Here is a 22712-nt window from a genome sequence, read left to right on the forward strand (position 1 = left end):
ATGATACTCTACACGTTGATAATAAAATACTCAGAAAAAAACGGTAAAAAAGAAAATTATTTATCAACATTCACCAACTAAGCCATAATAATATATATACTGATGATATCATCGAACAAGAAACTTTAAATTCTTCGATATGCATAAAGAAAACATAAACAAAACGTAAAACTAGAGACAATAAATGTCTAAGATTAGTACAACGAAGTTCTTTGATAATTAAGGACGCTTGGAATAGATCGACCGTTTCTAATTTTTGCTTGTACATACTATTTTACTCGTGAGTGTGCAAGAAGGAGAGAAAGAAAGAGAGAGAGAGAGAGAGAGAGAGAGAAGCAAAGAGACGGAAGAAGAACAGAGAGCAATTAACGGCAATAAACGCGCACGTAAGCGACGTGATAACGGACATCGAGACGACACCGAGGGAGAGTCGCTGAACTATAGTATGTACATGAACAGCAGCCACAAGAATATGCTCCACGCCCAACTACGCAACATCCAAGAAAATAACTTAAGGCGCACGCGACGTGAATTACATATACATATATTCTAGCTAAAATTAATTATAAATATTAGAATATTCTCTTGGTTTCTCTTTTTTCTTTTTTTACTCTTTTTTCCACCATTTAACATTTTATGAAAATAATTAATATTATATTATGTACATGTATATACGTAAATCCATATATTCCGTAAAACGTATAATAATTTACTTTATAAAATATTTCTATAAATGATGAAATTAATTATACGTTAATAATTTTATCAATAAAAGAAAAATGTTACAACATTACATACCAAGGAAAACTGACTGTAAAAGAAGAGTATCGCATACACTTAGAAAATCTTTAACCACAGAGAAGAGGCACGAAACCCTTGGATTTTCCAATAATCCATAAAATGTTCTAATAGTTAATGGCATGTAACACGAGTCGTGCGTATCGTAAGAAATAAGGACTGAGAAAGAACGGCTTTCACCGTACTCGCCGCCAACACAACACACCGGCGTAACGTAATAGAGGTACATGCTGATGGTGCCGGCTCGCCTACATTTAAAAGCAAACTGGCTATATGGAAAGGTAAGATAGAAAAAGAAAAAGAAGAGGAGGAGGAGGAGGAGGAGGAAGAGGAGGAAGAGGAAGAAGAGGAAGAAAAAAAGAAGAAGGGCTAGGAAGGGAAGAGAATAGAAGGGAATGAACGAGGTAAGTCGCATTACAAACACATTGACATTCATGTCACGGCCAGTCGCTGCACCCAAGAAAATAATAGGCTCCTTTGGGACGACGTGCGTGCAGCTAGCCGCATTGTCGCGTCTACGCGTCCGCGTAGACGAGAAAGTGAGTACACCTTGACTGTCCTGTCTTGTTCTATCCCAAGTCCTGTCCTGTCTTATCCTATCGACGACGACATGCTTACGACGTACGTCGCTGATCCAGACGCGTGGCTCTCTCTTTCTCTCTCTTTCTCTCTCTCTCTCTCTCTCTCTCTCTGTTTCTTTTTCTCTTTCTTTTTACCTCTTTTAGATCTTTCTACTTTCCTCGAACACATTGACACACCTTTTACGCGAGCTGTCTACGAAATCGACATTTAAATCTAACAGATAGAACTTCCCCTTTTCTCGATTACGTTCTCCGTCGTCAGGTTTAACAAGTTCAATATGGTCTCACATAATTTGATATTCAAATTAACTTTACTAGTGAGTTCTTCGTTTAATTAGTTGTTCAATATAATGAACGACGAGATATATTTTAAAAATTTATATAGGCAATCGAAGAGATAAAGTTTCTTTTCTTTTTTTTCTTTTTCTTTTTTTTTTTTTTATTTAATGAATTATTAATATGGACTCGGTTGGTTGATAAATTAAAATAAAAGACTCTTTTCAAGTAATCAAATTACACACGAGTCATCCTGTATAACTGGCATGTTTAAATGTACTTTCAACGTTTCGATAGTTCAATGTAATAGTTCTATCAGTAAGTATATAATAGATGAGAGTATTATCGGTAAGCGAATTTTATTCTTCGATAGATAGAAAGAGAAAGAAAAAGAGAGAGAGAGAGAGAGAAAAGCCGATATTTCTCTTTTCCTCTGGCATTGGTAAGCGCCGAGAGAGTAAGTACCTACGGCATAATCGCTCTATCCGTAGGAGGATTAATTTGCGAGTGTCGCCTGTTAAATCACGCTGACTTACCCATCTTCGAGTGCGTGAGCGTGTAAGCTCTGAGCGGCTTTGCGAGTAGAAAAGCCGGCACGCCGGCTCGGACCAAAGCGCCGACTCTTCTGTAGACACGCGCGTTTCCAGTACCGCTGCTGTTTGACACGACCGAAAACCAGCCTGCAACAGACACGCCGAATCGTCATTCCTACAAATATTAATTAATAATAGACGATCCGAACGTTCGTTCGTTCATTCATTCATATATCCATCGTTGAAATCTATTTCGATCGCCAGGATGAATATAATGATAAATAAAACAGATAAAGAATATACACGATTAGAGTACTCTTAACAAATTTCTATGAATTACGCGTGAAGTATATATATATTTTTCTTTTCTTTTTCTTTTTTAATCTTAAAACTTGTACAATATAAACGTGTAGTAAGTAAATAATTTATTTATATAAAACAAGATCGAAGACATCTTGTCATAGAGGAAATAATTTATATAATATAGAAAAGATACGATATTATTTAGATACTGGATCTAAGCTTATAATCAAGAAGCAGATTGAATCACGTTTAATTCTCGAAGGAAGTCGAGAAATATATATACATATATACATATATATATATATATATATATATATGTGTACATATGTATTTAACGTTACTAAGTATACACATGTACGCATTATATGTATTTATCTCAACGAGGTTCTAAATGTGAGAACACGTTTCGATTTTAAATTCTGTACTTTTCACGACAAAGAACGAAGGAAAAACGAAAAGAAACGACTACTGGTCTCATAAAATCAACGTGATTCGTGATGGAGACCATTAAATACGCGCAACTGTGACAGCGCACGGCGACTAATAATCCTTTGCGAAATCACAATGTCAATTTGACCCACTTTACGTGGTAATACACAGCACTTCGCGTACTTAGTTCGTTTCGTTTGCCAAGAGAGTCGGAAACGTTTTTAAGAGTGGACAAACTTAAACGAGTAACAGCTCCATTTTCATAACTAATTTCATGAATATTAAGCTTGTGAATTTATCATAAGTCTTCATTCTCGTCGAAATCGTCAACTATCATGTTAATTATTGCAAATTGCAGAAGAAAGGATTCATTTTCAACGGACGTATCGTTACTTTCATTCTTTCGTCCTTTTTTTTCATATATATATATATATATATATATATATATATATATATGTGTGTGTGTGTGTGTGTATGTATGTATGTATATATATACTTGACTTCTCTACTTCTCTCTTTTTTCTTTCAAACTTCTCTCTACGTTAAGGATGTTAAATTAATAATTTATCGTCGATATCCCTGCGCGTGGACGCACTACTCGCATGATAATTTACGGTCGAATGTAAACATCCAGCTCACGTTATCCTTCACTTTTCTCTCTCTTTCTCTCTCTCTCTCTCTCTCTCTCTCTTTCTCTCTTTCTCTCTTTCTCTTTCTTTTTCACGAGTATTTGTACAATGGGGACGTATAAATTGCAAAGATCGATTTGCGAGCGTCCTTACATCGTATTTCCTCTCTTTCTCTCTTTCTCTCTCTCTCTCTCTCTTTTATTTGAATTGATTTACAACGACAAGTCTAATCGGACGTTCCTACGATTATATTCCGCCTTCTCTTTCCCGCGAAACGCACCGCTTTCTGAGAACGGAAGACCGAGAACTTTTATCATTTATTATTTTTTGTATCTCTTTTTTCTTCTATTTTTTTTTTTATCGTTGTTTAATTTATTTTTTCTATGTTTATTTATTTTTCTTTTTTTTAAAACGGACAATCTCGAGAGAGATTTACGATCGAACGAGTTCCTAGCAAACGTGATTTTTGCATTCGCGTAAAAACCCGTAACTTCTTTCGATGAAAAATATTATTGGCTCATAGTACTGGCACCAATGTAAGTATTTACTCGTAAGAATCCAACGATTGTTTTTAGCTTAACCACGACGTGGGTTTTAATAGCGCGTTTTATTCTTAACCTCGCCAGGAAGATGAAGGAACTCTTTTAAAAATGGATGCGACGGAATGTTATTTATACAATGGTCGACAACAACGGATAAAGTCATGGAGAAGGATTAAATTATCATATAATTCCATCAGGCGAGAAAGCTATCGAACTACGAACTTCTCTCTCTCTCTCTCTCTCTCTCTCTCTCTCTCTCTCTCTTTCTCTCTCTCTTTCTCTATCTCTATCTCTCTCTTTCTCTCTCTCTATGTATATATATATATATACGGTATGAGAATTCCTATAATCCTTTCTGAAAATCTATAGGCGTTTTTATATATTCAGAGATAGCCGAGATTAATAAAGAAATAAAACAACAGGATATTTACTATGAAACAATAACAAAAGAAATAATATAACATATAGAATGTTGGTCTTTTCGGACACGAAAATACTACGACTTTTCTTTGACTAGAAACTACTACTCACTCGATGTTTTTCTGTAGACTATCTCTTCGTTGTTCTTTTCTCACGTACGTCCCTTAGCCTTTTTCATCCCATTCATTCACATTCGTACATATGCATTCCACAATCCTTATCACTCTGTTCTATTTCTTTTTTCGTTACTTATTTTACTCATGCTGCATTTTCATCTCACTTTCTCTCTCCCAATCTCAATTCCTTCTCTATCCTTTCATAAACGACGTATCTTATAAAGAACGAACCGCGCTTTGACTGATTGTCGATAGATTTATTTATCTCATGTAGGCATACACACAGTTAATTGATCCTAGAACCTTCCATCTTTTAACTAATTGCCAATAAGTTTATCTCATACACACACATGTATATAACTTGCAAGCTTTGGAATCTTCTGCCTACAATATACATGCATATTTATATGCATATGTATATGTATATGCATATAAAGTCACTGCAAGTCGCAATAAATCCGACATCGTAATCGTTTAATTATACCTTCTGAATGGTCATCCTTTTGCTAGAGCCATTGAAACATTTTTCAAGAGAGTCGAAAATTTCATTGGTTATTTCTCTTTTTGTTTTTTTACTACGAGCTTTTACGTAGAAATATATAAGCATGTACGGATCTATATATTTATGTATTCGAAACGTTATTTTAAAAATATTTTTTAAAATAATTTAAGGTACCGTTATAGTATTTTAATAAATCATAATCCAATGTTTCTAGCTTTCAATTTACGTCAGGAGTTTCTATAGACATTACGTAATGCATAAATATTTTTAATATGCATATATTTCTTGTAATAATCTTAACGGAAGTTTGAAGAGTCTTATATATTAAAAGATTTAAAAGAAATAATAGTCGTCAAAGAGTACAGACGATCAGTCGTTAATCGGTAGTATCTAACTTTCTGCCCTTAATAGATAATACGAAAGGTAATACCGTATAGATATCGCAGAACGATCGCTAACTCGCTTCTAATTACGGCAGAACCGCTCGCAGTTTCATCGACATTAACGACCAATTTGCCTCGTATCCACCGATATAGAGAGCCAGAGTGCAGATTATAAAATAATAGTTTGTCGGGCTATTTGCCGGTACAGACGATCCAATCCATGCAATGGAAAAGGGATTGGAGGCTAAAGGGGTCGAAGGGAAGATCGCTTACGTAAGTACGTGAGCCTGCCTAGACGAAGGATAGAAGCGGCCATTATCGGAAGGCTTTAACGATTTACGATCTAAACATTTTTCTTACCCTAATCCCTTCTCGTGAACTTTGCGGGTTAATAAAGACACGAGAACACGTTCAGTCGAATACGAGAACGTTACGAGATAGTTAACAACAATTTTTGTGTTTTTCTTTTTTCTTCTTTTCTTGTTCTTTTTTTTTCTTTTTTTTTTTTTATTCTTCGCAAATTTGTAGTACAAAAACTTTATTACAAATCATAACTTAAACGAAATTGTATAAAAACGATGTTTGTTATTTCGAAAGCATAAAAATATCGAATTCCCGATTTAACAATAAGTTGCAAAGAAACCGATCGATTTCACGATTGATTTTCTCTGTTATTCTCGGCCCGTTAAACAGCAAGCGCCGCTTATACAAACCGGTAGTAATTCACGTTCGATTTAACGGCGAGTGGATGTCGAGTCTCAACAAACAATAATTATTCCGGTACTAGGGATGTCGTCTTGAAGTTGATCATTTCTTTTCATCCTTTTCTGTCTCATTACTCTTTGATCGTGAATACGACCCTTTCTCTCTCTCTCTCTCTCTCTCTCTCTCTTTCTTTATTTTTTCTTCTTCTTTCTTCTTTCTTTCTTCTTTATCCCATCCCTTTCTTTTTCTCCCTCAGTAGATCGTCATAAAGATGCACTTCACGCCGTGAGATCACTTTTAGATTTAATTATAGAGTATAGTTGTGGACTGTAGGTAGGTAGGTAGGTAGGTAGGTAGGTAGGTAGGTAAGATGGTTGGTTGGTTGGTTGGTTCGTTCGTTGGTAGATAGATACACGTAGCAAAGAAGAAGAAAAAGAAGAAGGTGCGTTCAAGCTATTGCCACGAAAATAAGAATAAATCGAAAAACTGGCGTCTCGCCCGAGTTACATAGTTATTTATGGTGAATGAGAGTCGCAAGCTGTCTCAAATAGCTTCTTGGCTTTTGTATCAGGCCGTTACTTAAACTACCTGGTATAAGAAAGAGAGAAAAAGAGAGAGAGAGAAAAGATAAGTTCAAGTTTGTCGTTTAGCGAGCCATCAAACGGCTTCTCATTCGATATCTCAAATGAATATCATCATCCGCTTCTGTCATTTACATACATTACAATATTATTACTTCTTATACAATGTAATAATTAGAATTCGGAAGCCGACTTCGAGCTCGTGCCTAATTTTGCCTAATAACGATGACGAGTTATCTCTGACAACGATCACAACAATTTCTCTTTAAATGTATAGATATATACTTATATATCTACACATACATACATATGCAAATGTATTATATTAACGTGTGTTGAGATTTGAAATCCATTTTAGGTTAGTAGAAATTAATTAAATCGGTGGGGACTCTCCTATGGAAATGTACGAGGGTAAAATTTTGTAAGTTATTTGTCATAGACCGTAGGCGAAATAAAATTTGAAAAATGATCTACGATCAACGAAACAGTCGAGACTATTAAGCCCGCAATCTTTTCGAAGGAACACTGCGATGTACGATTATCATCTCTCTGTGTCTCGAGATTACGTAAGTTACATGCTAATTGTTTCTTATGTGATGCAAAGAAAAAAGAAAGGAAGTAAAGATAAAAGGAGTGGGAATGAAATAGTAGGAGAGAGAGAGAGAAGAGAGGGGAGGGAGTTGTCGTAACTTGTTAAAAGAGTTTAGCGTCCATTGCCAAATATATATGTATATATATATATATATATATATATATATATATATATATATATATATATATATCGTTATATCGGTCCAGATTATTTGGAACACTCTCATTATCTCGGAGGTCAGGGAGCGCAGGCAATAAGAGAGTATTCCATCGTCTCGACTTTCACGTTGCGTAATCGCCTCTTTTCGCACATACACACACGCGCACGTGCATTTGTTCTTTCTTTATACTTTCGTGATCGCGTGAGCGATCATTAAACTCCTTCATCTATCGTTCCGCTTTACAAAACAAAAGGTTTCTTTTTCACGAATCTGTAATTCTTTTCCTTCTTCTTTTTTTTTTCTTTGTATTTAAAAATGAGTTTTATCGAAAGAATTAATTATTTTTATTGACTAATTTTTGGAATATTTTGTAGTTCTCGTTACTCTGAACAAATTTCTCAATGCGTACAACTTTATCCTACGAGTCGTTTCCGCGCTGAAAGATTTAGATTTAAATATACAAAGGTACACTTTTCAAAACTCAAATATGTCTACCTCGATCGAACGTAGGTGCGTGCGTAAGTATATATGTCTGTGTATATATATATATATATATATATATATATATATATATATGTTAGTTTAATATATTTCATTGATATTAGAATTTATATATTGATACATGTTATGCAACTAAACAACTAGACAGTGTGTATTTGAATTTCATATGTACAAATATTAAAAGACATATATGCATAGAGACAAGATTATATAATGTATAACAGCTATGCAGATAAATGTGTATACAGTAATTGTTTTCTTTATAAATACGCGGTGTGATATTATCTAATATAATATATACAAAAATTTGGTAGACATGTTTTCTTTTGGTGGACATGTATTCTTAAGAGTATTTGTATTGGTATTTGATAGAGATTATGTGCGACATCCGACATATATAAAAATAGTATGCGAAATGACGAAACATATATTATATTTTTTTTGTATATAAATACCTACGCAATTCTATATACATGCATCTACACACACACGTGCATGCAGATATATCGAGTTTAAAAGATCTATACCTATGCATGTTAAATGTAAATCTTCTAACGTTCGTAGGATCAAGTTATGCTCGTTACCACATTTGTTCAGAATAACAAAAACTACATGTTCAAAAATTAATCAAATCCACAAAAAGAAAGGATTTTTATAAGAACGTTGCGATAATCGCGTTTATAAGGACAACGTAATAAATTTTTAATAATGCGTTCCATCAACGCACTTTCGATATATTGCTTGAAAATTTAATTTAATTAAAAATGCATTTATATACTTCCTTCTTCGATCGAGAAATATTATCTTACGATCCTTATTTAAATTCGCGAGAGTTTCTTAGGAAGATATTTCACGGTCCGTTTTTCTCTTCAAAATAATAATTTCTTTCCGTATTTTCTTTTTTCCACGATTATAATATATTATACAATTCTCTATAGATCAGATAAAAGAGGGCTAGCAACACTCGAGGGAGTCGACTTCCGTGCTGAAGAGATTCTACTTTCCAGTGGTATCTATTCGAATGAATACAGAATTTCAAACGGTATTGTAGGAAGAAACAGTCTCTTCTTTCCCGCGCTCTCTTCCTTTCGAACTGATCGTTCTACAAAGGAAGAAAGAAAAAAAAGAGAGAGAGAGAGAGAGAAGGAAGAGAAAAGAGTTGACAGAATAAAATGAAAGAAAGTTAACGAAGTATTAATCATGATATGAAAATATTCAATCGGTACAAGCAATATCCACGGAAACTTTCTAACGAACTATCGTTTCGATTGTAATAATTCAAATATCCGATATAGCCTTTATATAAGACGCCTTCTTAGAATTTACGAATAGAAAGAAAATAGCATAGGCGTAGCAAGCAGCCAGTATAGTAATATAATAATAGTTAATATTAATGGTATGGATAGTAACACGGGCGCTACATGAAGCATACTTTAAGCTTCTAACTATCGAGGGAGGCCGATCGTCGTTAATAATCTCGTATCCGATTGGATCATAAAATTTTCGAAAGGGTTCGCCCATTATTTACATGTTTTCACGCGTAGGTAATGTAAGTTCGAGTTTTCTCTCATGAAAATAGAAGCTCGCTCGCTCGGTTTAACACGGACATTGCACGGTGCGTGACACGTCGTAGTCACACATATATATATATATATATACTCATACATATATATCTGTACTCGTATAACTCTTGCATAACACTCGTGTGCGAATAGTACACATGTATAAACTGTAATTATATTCGCACGCAGACTTGTATTCGCACACTGGCTTCCTAGTTAACCTATGAACCTTAAGAGTAAAGGAGGAAGAAAAAGAAGAAGTAGAAGAAGGGGTTGAGAAGGAGAATCATTAAAATTCAACCTAGCTTCGCCCGTCGTTTCTCTCTCTCTCTCTCTCTCTCTCTCTCTCTCTTTCTCTTTCTCTCTCTCGTACTGTCACTTCCTCGTGTCGTCCGTCTTTTTTCCCTTTCGGAATCGAGTGAAATTTATACGTTAAGATGTGGCTATCTCTTTCGAGCGAAAACGACTCTTAACTCGTTTTAGTTCGATGGCAAATATCTATTTCTTTTTATTCCTTTCAACGATTTTCCATTAAATTCTTCGTTTCTGATTTCATTTATCGATATAAGTTAATTAAATTTGTTTTATTGCACGATAAATGTCATCCTCCAAGCATTAGATCATTCGTTTAATGATAATAATTATACCTACTTAGTCAAATAAATAAAGATAACAGAGAATAGAAGGAGAAAATCTTTAGAAGTTATAATTATGGGATTCGCTAATCTTATTCGAACGTTGTCGTATTAGGCGTGATATAATATTCTGTTCCATGACAGCGGGATTATAAATGAAAAAATATATCGTTTTATCATTAGAATGGAACGAGTATGGTCTTATGATAGAAATAAAATACAAGCTGATCGTTCGGTGAATAATAATAAGAAAAGGGAATAGGATTTGAAAAATAATAGAAAAAAAAGAACAAAAAAGAAAGAATGCACGAATGTATCATTCGATTCGACAGATGTTTCATATGAATACACATTACTTCTACCTGTTTAAAATTCAAGACTTTTGACTTTTAGCAAAAAAGGTTAGGGCATTAATTATTATAATACTACTTTGCTATCCTTTATATCCTTTCAAAAGTGTATAATAAATCGTATTGGGCATAGTTTGGAAAGATAGAGAAATTCATTTCTTGGTGATCCACGATTCTCATCGAAACCTGATTTCTTTATTGAGGGACACCATCGATCGTTGATACCTTCGACTAGAGAGACCTTGTCTCTTTCTTATAGTCAACCACATACATACATACCTATATACATATATATAGATAGTGCCATGGAGGATCGAGGCACGAGAACTAATTTGCAATTGAATCGGTGGCACCATTTTTCAAATCGCAGACTATCTCCTCCGTTCGTTATGCAAGCGAACGCCAACGAAAGGCCTCGTAAGTTTTGACGGTAACGAAGGCCTTCCCTATTCAATCTCTATGAGATATCCTAGCACGAAAATTCGTGACGCTCAATCGCTTCATCGTTGTCGTTGTCGTTGTCCTTTTCTATCTTCTTGTCTTCCTTCTTCTTCTTCGTCTTCGTCTTCGTCTTCGTCTTCATCTTCGTTTTCGTCTTCGCCTTCTTCTTCTTCTTCTTCTTCTTCTTCTTCTTCTTCTTTTTCTCTCTTGGAACTCCCTTCGTCCTTGGACTCCTCGTCTCTTCCTCGCCTCGTAAGCGTCCAGGTCTTCGACCTTTTCTCCTCCCTCTTGTACACACTCTCTCTCTCTCTCTCTCTCTCTCTCTCTCTCTCTTTCCTCTCTCTCTCTCTCTCTTTCTCTTTACTTGTCTTTCTATCTTTCTCTCTCTCTCTCTCTTTCCTTCACTCGTTCTCTCCCCCTCATCTTACGCATTTGCAACTGAATTCGCTCGATCCTTTATCGGCTTACACACCGCTCATACGGCACTCTCTGGTAAGGCTCTCGCTTGCCTTTGAAGGAACATCGAGATACGCTTCGTCGGCGCGTTACGATATCTCGACTTTCTATCTCGCTTCTTTTTCGTTCGCGCGAGCGGTATAAACTTCCACGATAGCCGCGTTCGTCGTAAATTCGATCGTAAAGTATCTCGTGAAGAAGAAGAAAAAGAAGTAAAAGAAAAAAAGAGTTCTGGAGGAGGTCGAGGTTGAGATGGAGAAGGTAGAGAAAGAGGAAGGGATTGAAAAAGAAGAAAGAAAAATGTAAAAAAAAAAAAAAAAAGAAACAACGTTATGGATGGTCGATTATGCAATGTCGTTCGGCTTGGAGGATCGTGTTCGATACTTTCGAGAGAAGTCGCCCTCTCTCTCTCTTTCTCTCTCTCTCTCTCTCTCTCTCTCTCTCTCTCTCTCTCTTTCTCTTTCTCTTCTCGACGGGATCGAGTTAAATACTTTCTCCCCTTTCCGACCGCGACGCTGGTATTACGACCTTGTCCCGGCTATCTTGCCTGAGCTACTCTCGATTTCTTCCGGACAGGTCGGCCGACATTGTCTAGTGACTAATGCGTTACCTTTTTCTCTCTCTTTCTCTCCCTTTCTCATACACACACACGCAGGCAAGAAGTTTAACATATTGCTAAATTGTTATTATCTTTTTATTTAAGTCATCCAGTATAGAATCCTTTATTTTTTCTGTTGATCGGTCATCATTCATTATCATTTAAAGATCATCGATCTTCAACAAAGTTCAACCTTCAAGATCGCGATATAATATATCGGAACTATGTATTCTTTATCTCTTTGTCTTAAATAAAGCTAAGAAGAATATCAAGCCTGAAAGTCTACGTTCAATTGAAAATAATTTTGAAATAAATACTCTTTAGAGTCCGAAAGAAATTCACGTCACGAACCGTACATATACAATTGTAGATAAACGCACACACGCGCGCGCGCGCACACACACACACATATATATATATATATATGTATATACATACCACATTGGCACGCGATACCGAAGATGGCTAATAGAAGCTTTCAGGCATACCAAAGAGCATGGCGAACTTTGTTCGCTTTCGAAGGAATTCAAGACGCTCGTAGGAACCCTGATCGACGAGTAAAGAGGAGGAGGAGAAAGAGGAGGAGGAAGAGGAAAAGGTGGAGGAGCAGGAGAAGAGAGAAAGGAGAAGGAGGAGGGGGAGGAAGGTAGGACGACGCCCGGCGGTTCGTGGCGAGTTCTGACATCGCAACATAATGCACGACGCCGTGCGTTACCCCCTTACCGGTCCTCCTCGTGACCGGTTCCCTCCTCTTGGAGAGATCGCACTGCTGGATATATTCTCCTTATTACTGGCGGACGACGACGATGAGGACAGCGAAGACGACGACGACGCTCGCATGACCTTGCGATGACCTCGTAATATCCTCAAGCCTGCTCAAGACCTAGGTGTCACGATGTACCGGGGATTCCGAAGAAGCACGGGCATTCCAGTGGCATCAACCTCTGCGGTGAACCTTCCCTATTGGATTTCCAAAGCAACAGTGATTCCGTCTTCGGCCAATTTTTTCCCTTCTTCGTCTTCTTTTTATATTTCTTTTTTTTTTTTATTTATTTCTTTTTTTATTTTTTCATCTCTCGTAATATCCAAGTAGATATTCGCATTTTTTTCAGAATTCATCTTCGGGAATATGATACCCTTCTCTGTGGCGGTTCTTCGGAAGAATCTTGATTGTTCGGATCATATATATATATATATATATATATATATACACATATATATATGTTTCTTATAAATTCATTAACGAAAAAATTATATCTAGTTAATATAAACTTGTCTAGTTGATACACAAATTCGTTTGAAATTAAGTTGATCGCATGACAAGAAATTAGACGATCCGCAATGATAGGTATCCATTATTGTGAATACATTTTATCTGGTACCGATTACGTATGATGATTTGATTGCACGACAGAGATAAGAACAGCTATTACATCGAAGCAGAAGAAAATCGAGCGACTCAATCGTTATTTTTGAGAAAATTGAATATTCTTATGGAATAAAAAAAGTTAAAGTTAAAAAAACAAAATATTCTTTAAAAAAAATACAGATTACTCTCGAAGTGATATGAACGTATTCGTGTATTTCACAACATCCAATTGAATCTTTATTCTCTTTCTCTTTCTGTAAACTGTACGTAATAGCCTTGAGTGAACGCGTATCGAGGACCCCCCACACAAGAGAAGGTTAAACGATGCGTTTAACCTCCACCATCGTGGGTTTTCAGAATGGATTACGTGGCCCACGCTCTCCGTGAAGATACGGGAGAGGTCTATCATCTACATCAGGTAGAAAGAGATGAAGAAAAAGAGAGAAATAGAGAGAGAGAGAGAGCAAAAGAGAGAGAAAGAGAGGAAGAACGGGATGGTCTAACATTACCTCGCGTAGCCATAATACTGGAAGCGAGTTCGTGGTGTTGGGGATGGTGTGTGCTAGCCAAACCGGAAACGATTAGTCAGATTACGTGATCGGAGGCACCGTTGGACCGCACTGGACTTGCCCTGGGTATCATGAGCGTTAAGTAAACGTTCCTCCGTGTGCACTATAATAGCTTTATGTATATATACACGTAAGCTGGTATAAACGTATTCACTGTTTCTCTTCTCGTTCACGATCTCAGAGTCCGAGGGAGACATAGAGAAAGCCGGTTGATTGCATTAAGCTCGATGACCGGTAGCATCAGCACCGGCAAAAGTAACAACAACAAGCAAGAGCAACGGTAGCATCGGCATGGTAAAAGTAACCGTCTCTAGTCTTAGTCGTCGTCGTCGTCGTCGTCGTCGTCGTCGTCGACGTTGTCGTCTTAGTCGTCTTCGTTGTCTTGTCTTCGATTCGCTCTTCTCTTTCTCCTCCTCCTCCTTCACCACCACTTCGTTCAAGAGCAATGCTGATGCAGCTCTCTGACGCCGCGCTGATGCTTGCTTTTACCTCTAACGAGTTACGCGAGCGGTAGCTGCTTACACGTTCCTCTTCAACCCTTTTTCCGGTTGGCTATTTATTCTCTGAAGTCTTCCGAGTTCATCGTCTTTTTCTATTCGAACGTGCGAATGTTCTCCTCTTTTTATGGAACAAAATGGAACGGTATTGTCGTCTTAGTTGAAAAATTTTATATGTGAACTCGTTATTTCTATTTTCTTTTTTTTTTTTTTAACAAGATCACGATTGTCTTGAATTGATAAAAAAAATTTCTTTTCTCTTTTTAAGATAATTATATTAAACAGTTAGGAAATTATTTCTTGGATTCTCAAAATTTTAAATTCACAGAAAATTTTATGGAAATAAAAGATTATATGAATGTAACCTTGGCATTCGTGACAGTTATCGAGAGACAGAATGAGTGACGAGAGCTCGAGAAAAACAGGTCAGGATCATAGAAACAGTGTATCTTTACTCTCTTGCGCCTTGCACAATGTAATTTCTCTTTAATCATCTCTTCTGTTAATACAAAAGAAAGAAATAGATAGAGAGAGAAAGAGAGAAAAAGAGAACGGGAGAGAGAGAGAGAGAGAAGGAAAACTACTAGACACCGTCAGTTCGTGTAACTTCGTAAAAGCAAGGCACACCAGACACCCAATGATCGTTGCGGTTGCTGACAGAAGACGCGTAACGTAATCTTAGCTTAACGCAATCAACTTAGACCTCTAGTTCTTCTCTCTATCTCTCTCTCTCTCTCTCTCTCTCTCTCTCTCTCTCTCTCTCTCTCTCTCTCTCTTCCTTTTCTTTTGTTTCTTCTTCGAAGTAACGAAGAACTTTTATACGTATTTGAGATAATCAATACGAATTCAACGATCGTTGATTAAGAGAGATCGTAATAAAAAAAATTTTCTCGTTAATCCTTCCTAAAAACTCGTTTGATTTCATCTTTGAAATTATCTTTCTTAGATAATATCGGTAATGTTTCAAGAACATATTATTTTTTAAGATGATAATTTATATTCGAATAAATATTAATTATAAGTGTAGACGCGAATTGACTTAATTAATTAATTCTAATTCGATTGTCATTGTTTTATTTTCATTTGAAGAAATTTTTAAAAATACTTGAAATTTTTATTACCGTGGAGCAACCAATTTCAGTCAGAGTATACGAAAGCGCGTAATCGTCGTGGCCTAGATACACGTTATAGCGCAAAGACAAAAAATGAGAAAAAAAGTAAAGGAAAAAAGAAAAGAAAAAAAAAAAAGAATGAAATTTCTGTCGTACTTAGCATCCATTTCAGCAAGGATGGTCATTTTTGCGTCTCAAAGGAACCCTAGCTAACTCATTTGCAAGCGCGATAAATCGCGCTTCGTGGAAGGACGCTCGTGCTTGGAATATCCATGGTGGACCACCGGAACGATTCGCTAAAGATAAACGCATAAAACATTCATGATACGGCGAGGTGTGCTTGCTTGAAAAATCGCGCTCTCTGTGCCGCTGAAGATGGAGCTTTGTGATTGGTCTTCGAACGGACGACAAAGAGGAACCATCTTCGTGCATTCCATACGGTGTTGAAGATCGAACAGTAGTATGAAAGATATATAAAAGATAAGTCTTGTAAGTGTCGGCTTTTTCAAAATGCTAATCCTTTCAAGTTTCCTTGCTAATTATTTCGATCTCGAACGAAAAAATCGATCGTCTCGATGGGACCCTTGAAAATCCATAAACAATAAAATAAACATAATGATAATAATAATAATAATGATAATGATAATAATAATGATAATGATAATAATAATGATAATAATAATAATAATAATGATAATCATAATAATGATAATAATAATAATGATAATGATAATGATAATGACAATGATAATAATAATAATGATAATAATAATAATAATGATAATAATAATAATAATAATGATGATGATGATGATGATGATAATGATAATGATAATGATAATGATAATGATAATGATGATGATGATGATGATGATGATGATGATGATGATGATGATGATGATAATAAGAATAATAATAAAGTCTACAAGTTCTTAGTTACGTCTATGATTTATCATAGAGGAATATTGGGTTAAGGACGAATTATAATAACAGGTGTAGATATGAAACGAACGCGTATGGAAGGAGGAATAATTGTCTGAGAACATGATCGACGATATATATAAAGAGAAGATTTTCTCGAGTGGATCAAATCCCTGGCACGGAGCTAACAACTGATAAACAATGATAAATTCCTCCCACGTCCTCCGACATAAGTGCGTACTCCGATGTGGAAAAGAGTATAAGGAAAAGAAGAAGGTGAAGAAGGAGAAGAAGGAGAAGAAGAAGAAGAAGAAGAAGAAGAAGAGGAAGAAAGAAGAAGAAGGAAGAGGAGGGAGAAGAAAGAGGTAATTTCAATGATCTCGCGTGTACCGGACTCTCGCGGCGTAAACGTGGCCACGAAGCTGACGCATAAATACCTATAAATATGACACGGCGGGGCCCGCGGTAACGTTGCATATTAAATTACATTCTTAAGCATACCAAGCGGCGCAGCGGAGGCCGAGAACAGTACGGCCGCGCATCAAGTCAACGGGCTGATTAAACGCAGCCGTGCGAGGAGGATCGGCACAATGAGACAGAACCATGGTATGAGAGAAAAGAGAAGAAGACAAAAAAAAAGAGAGAAAGGGATAGATAGCAGAGCAAAAATGGATGGTGATAGATGAGAGAGGGTAGAGAAGACTGAGAGAGAATAAGAGAGAGAGAGAGAGAGAAAAAAAGAGAGAGAGAAAAAGAAAGAGGGTGGTCTCTTCTGGGCATTCCTGAGCCTCCCTAGACTCTTTCTCTCTCTCTCTCTCTCTCTCTCTCTCTCTTTTTCTTTCTCTTTCTCCTTCTTGGGCAATCGTACACAAAGAATAGACGAGTCTGTGTGTCTGTGTGTCTGTGTGTGTGTATGTGTATGTGACAGAGAGAGAAAGAGAGAGAGAGAGAGAGAGAGAGAGAGAGAGAAAGAGAGAGAGGAAAAAGGATGGGTAGACAAGTACCGGAGGCTGGCGATGCTAATTATTCTGGTTCATGGGAGCAATTTGTCGAGTACCCGGGGAACGTATATTTAATACCCGCAGGCCCCTTCAGAGGCCCCGCGGGTATTTACATCTGTGGCGAATACCACGAGAGCGTGGTAAGGTGGTACTTCGAGAATTATCCGTGGATTACAACCCGCCGTGCGAGAGCTCAAAGAACGTTCTTCTCTCGTAAGGGTAGCAATCTCTGTCTCTTTCTCTTTTCTCTCTAGTGGATACACCAGTGCTTAACGAGAACCACAGGGATATTTCTTTTTTCCTTTTGGACTACTAAAAGAAAGTAAAAATATTCTCGATGTTTAATTTTTTTGTTAACTTTGGAGAATGGATAAGGAAAAATATATGTAATATCGTAGAATTTTAAATTCTTTCGAACGCCTTTAAATAATTGCCGTTCTAGTTTGAAAGTAGTTAACGGGTAGTGAATAAGTGAATCGATCATATAATAGAATCGATCTCAGTGAAACCGTGAGAGTCATAGTTCCCTTTTCCCCATTTAAAGGAGAGAAGGTGATCTATGTAGCTTGTGCAACTATTAGATATGCCGGCTATGCATTTACGCGCTTTCAAGGCGGCATTTACACTTGAACCTTGAAATGGGTAGCCGCGAGTCACGTTTTGTTGCGGAGCTTATATCGTTACTCGAGTTAAACGGGGCAATTGGTGTCGTGCGTGAAAAATGCGGTAGACGTACGGCACACACACACACACACACACACACGCGCGCGCGCACACGTACGCACGCACATACATAGACAAGATTTATCAATGTAATAAACTAACGAAGAATACTCGAACTTTCTTTTACCGAAGACGAGTACCATCCTGGCATCGTCACGACGCAAACCAAAGAACGAGAAGAGTCAGTTCGCTGCATCATAATCGATCGCTGTTTCACCGTTATTACGTTCGAGAAAATGGAGTTAACCTCGGCCCGACGATCTCAATTAAGATGATGTACGATCCTTGTCCTGGCGCCCTATATTTTCATGATCCTTCAACGTTCGAACGAATATACTCTGGATGGCATGATCGATCATTCAAAAGCGACATCGTATTAATATAAAGATCGGGGCTATCTCGTTTCGTCGAGGATGCCATAAAAAAAATCACTCTGTTGAATAGCTTAATTTGAAGACGATCCTCGACTAAGGTTCATCTTCTCTCTCGTTTCTTTATTTATCTTTTCTTTTCTCTTTTTATCCGATATAAATCAATCGGCTAAAGATCTTTAAAATATACAATTCCTTTGCTTCGATTCTATAGAAAACATATTTCTCATTTAGCGAGACAGATGCAAAGAAATTGCTTCTCACGTTGAAAGATAGAAAGCAAAAGTCAAACGCTCTTCGATTTTATTCATCATAAATCGAGTCTTCATATCTTTTGAGTCTTCTTCCATTCTCTTCATCTTTTTCCTTCCTTTTTCGAGAGGATGAGAAGTAGAAGAAGAAAAAGAAGAAAGAAACGATCAACTTAACAGTGAAACGAAAAAACAATCTTTCCTTCTCCTCGTCCTTTATCTGTTTCTCGCAAAAGCACAACGCTTGATCGTAAAATTGCGTACGCCTTTGCTTCGAAGCTAGTTAATATCTTCGAGCTGACGATGCCAAGCTTTCGATTCTGCGCGTGTTTGTAAAGATTTATGCAAATCCGGAGAAAAAGAGAAAGAGAAACAGAGACAGAGAAAAAGAAAGAGAAAGCAAACGGATAGTATACCGCAAACAAAAAGGGTGAGGAAATTCTTCTCTTCGCCAAGTTGGTCTTGGTCAAGTTGAGTGCCCGTGAAAATCTGCGAGTACGACTTATTTCTAACCGTAAATCATCGCGTTATTCATAGAGAGATGGGTGCGCAAGGCTTTACTTCCGCTAGACAACGTTCGACCCTTCCTTTATCTTCCTGCACCCACTACCGAACTCTCAGTAGTGATCGCTTTAAGTCCTTTTCGAATAACAAATTTCTTTTACACTTTTTTCATATTTCAAACAATCTTTTTATTATTGATTTGATGCGCGAATAATGAGTATATAAATGTTATAAAAAGAAAATATATAAATTATAAATTTATTATAACATTAATTGTAATATGTTATAATAAAAATAGTTACAGGGAATAAAATGATTTTATAAAACGATATTTATTTATAGAGATCAATCTTTGTAATATCTATAATATTTCTAATCTCTTTAGAAAATAAAAATTAAAAATATTTTTATTGAAATATAAGGAACATTATTGACAAAATTTATTATAAAAAATATCACTCGGTAGATACTTTTGCGTAGTCACGAGTGTACCTTTACACGGTGTATCTTCGTTGCGAAACGTCGTAAAGGTGGTTCCCTTTTTCTACCCCCGCAGTGTGCGCGAACGTGTATTCGAGCACATAAAGTCAAGTATGGCCGCACCTGATAGACAACTCGTAGCAGCCACACGGCTAGTACCACTAGTGATAATACTCGACTCGCGAGAAAACGAGCCGAGGGTCAGAGGCTGTGCCAGCCTCCATGGAGGAAAAGAAAACGAGAGAAGGAAGAGAATATCACGAGTAAAATTCATCTATCCTTTACGATCCTGTTTCTCGTTAGAATGAAAGATAAAAAAGATCTTTTTCTTGATTTTTTCTTTTCTTAATTTCATTTTTCTTTTTATTTTCCCTTTTTTTCATATCATTTTATATTTTTCTTTTAAATCTTTCGAACACTCACAATTTCTTATAATTATTCTATTCTATGATCAATGAATTATTTCGTTTCAATTTATCATACATTTCTCATACTTATCAATTTTTTATTTTCTTTTTAGCTAAAAAATAAAAAAGAGAGAAGAGAAAAAGAGTCGAGAGAAAAAGAGAAAAAGAAAGAAAGAAAGAAAGAAAAAAGGAAAGAAAAGAGTTTCACGAACGAATGGAAGCTCCAAGCGACGACATCCAAGTAACACAGGACAATCGAGAGTTCGTTAGAGAAGCGTTGTAAGGATCGCGTCGGTCATTCGTAAGGAACTCAGCATCCTATGTCAACAGGCTTTAAATCTCTCATAGCCTCTCCTCTCTCTCTTTCTCTCTTTGTCTCTCATATACTCTCAGGCGAATCTTTAACGCGCGTTGACGTAATTTCATCCTACGCCGTTTTCTCGAACCTCGTATGCTCTGTAATTCATGTATTTTCATTGAAAAACTATTGCGAGGCGTTATGCTAATACGAGTCGAGATATTATTCGCGTCCGTATGTCACTGACCACCTACCCGTACCAAGTGTGCCTGAATAATACATATTTTCTCTCTCTCTCTCTCTTTCTCTCTCTCTCTCTCTCTCTCTCTCTCTCTCTCTTTGTCTCTCAGTCGTGAGCATACATTTATCGGGGGTGTTGGCATGAGAGAAAGAGAGCGATTCGTACGTTCTCCTCGTCTTGTTGTGCAAAAACATGTGTACGTATATATATGTATGTATATATATATGTATGTATGTGTGTGTGTGTTGTGCGTATATATATACATATATGTATATGTATGTATGTATGTGTGTTGTGTGTATATATATACATATACATATATATATATATATATCTATGTATATATGTATGTATATATATATATATAGACAAACGTAAATATACAAGGTATTACGAGACTGTACGATATTAAATTATAATTCACGGCACGCTCTACCGCGTTACCTCATACTTTTCTTCGCTATTTATAAGCCGATCCTTCGAAACCTTCCTATTTGCCATATTAGTGATGGCTTCGAACCGACTATTCATTTTATCGATCTTCTCTTTTTAATTTATTTCAAAGAAAATTATCTTTTATATCCGAGAAACATTTTCTTGTAGATTTTGATTATAAGAAAATAATGTTGAAACGTTATCATTTTCTATTTTTATTTCTAATTTGATATGTGATAAATCACATTATCAAGAATCAAAAGAAACATTTTGAACGACTTCAAATGTCACTCGAACCTTTCACTTTTGAGACCCAAACTCTTAAGCTTTTCACCGTTTCAACCGCCACTGCCACCCACAAGCATCTGTTACTCTCTTTCCGTGAGCTTACGCTAAATCACCACCAGCAGTGTGCCTACCACGATATATTCGTATATACGTAGATAACTATATGCCCACAGTTAGGCGTAGGTAAATAAGAGAAGGAATGGCGAACTCGTACGTGGTTAGATCTCAACTCGAGAGAATCTCGACGATTTTGTAAGCAGTGCTTTCTAGAAGGTCCATACTTACAGAATTAGGGAGAGAGAGAGAGAGAGAGAGAAAAATAGATAGTAAGAGAAATATGAACAGTATTTTAAATTACAATTACGTCATTCTTTCGCGACCTTCCCTTTTGTGATATTGAGAAACCCTGAAGTTAAGTACATATTCAAGTGATTCTCATTTGTTATAAAAATTGTTCTAAACTCCTACTAAAAATTTCTTTAGATTATGTTTATTATTACAAAAAAGAAACTATCAATCGTAATTATTATTACAAAAGAAAAATAAATAAACAAATCTTGTCTTAAATATTTTACAAATTTATTATATATAATTTTTTATATATAATAAATATATATATATATATACAATTTATTTATTTTTATTTAAAAATTATATATAATTTTTTACAAATCTTTTAATTTATTATTTACTCACCAGGATATCCTTCCGGTATGACAATTTCCGGTCCAACCTTGACATCGTGACGATAACGATGCATAAGTAAAGTTGCTGTTACCCTGAGAGATCTTTGCTGCTGTTTGTAAAGTAAAATCGGTCGTCCACCGGCACCTTCAACTCTGACCACCCTCGGTAGCGAGAATCTATCGAGAAAATCGCGCAAAGGCATAAAACCTCCAGCGGAACCAGCAGCTTCCGCAGTGGCTTCCCGAGAACTTGGCAAAGAATCGTCACCGGTACCGGTGGCCTCTCCACTTGACAAAGTTGAAAATTCTCCGCTTGACGACATCTTCTTCTTAATCGTTTCTCTTCTTCTTTTTCTTCCCCTTTCTAAAAAAAAAAAAGAAAAAAAAAAGAAAAAAAAGCAAATAACAAAAAATGAAAGTAAGTAAAATCCAACATTCGTAATTATCACACAAATGTATTCATTTA

General features: G+C 36.3%; 1 protein-coding gene across 3 annotated transcripts in view; it reads right to left on the bottom strand.

The window, feature by feature from the left end:
* The window catches only part of LOC124957800, a 31696-nt gene that overhangs the window by 3174 nt on the left and 5810 nt on the right, over positions 1-22712 (bottom strand). Inside the window, exons 3-4 of one of the 3 annotated variants that reach the window (XM_047515139.1) lie at positions 22257-22610; positions 2192-2335 (exon numbers count right to left, since the gene is read on the bottom strand). In XM_047515139.1, coding sequence (XP_047371095.1) covers positions 2192-2335; positions 22257-22569 — 457 coding nt within the window. In that variant the 5' untranslated portion in view covers positions 22570-22610. Of the gene's footprint in view, positions 1-798; positions 2092-2191; positions 2336-22256; positions 22611-22712 lie in introns of those variants that run through there. The other 2 variants (XM_047515141.1, XM_047515140.1) reach the window with 2 other exon arrangements.

This window comes from Vespa velutina, chromosome 2 (genome assembly GCF_912470025.1).
Source record: "Vespa velutina chromosome 2, iVesVel2.1, whole genome shotgun sequence".
Lineage (NCBI taxonomy): Eukaryota > Metazoa > Arthropoda > Insecta > Hymenoptera > Vespidae > Vespa > Vespa velutina.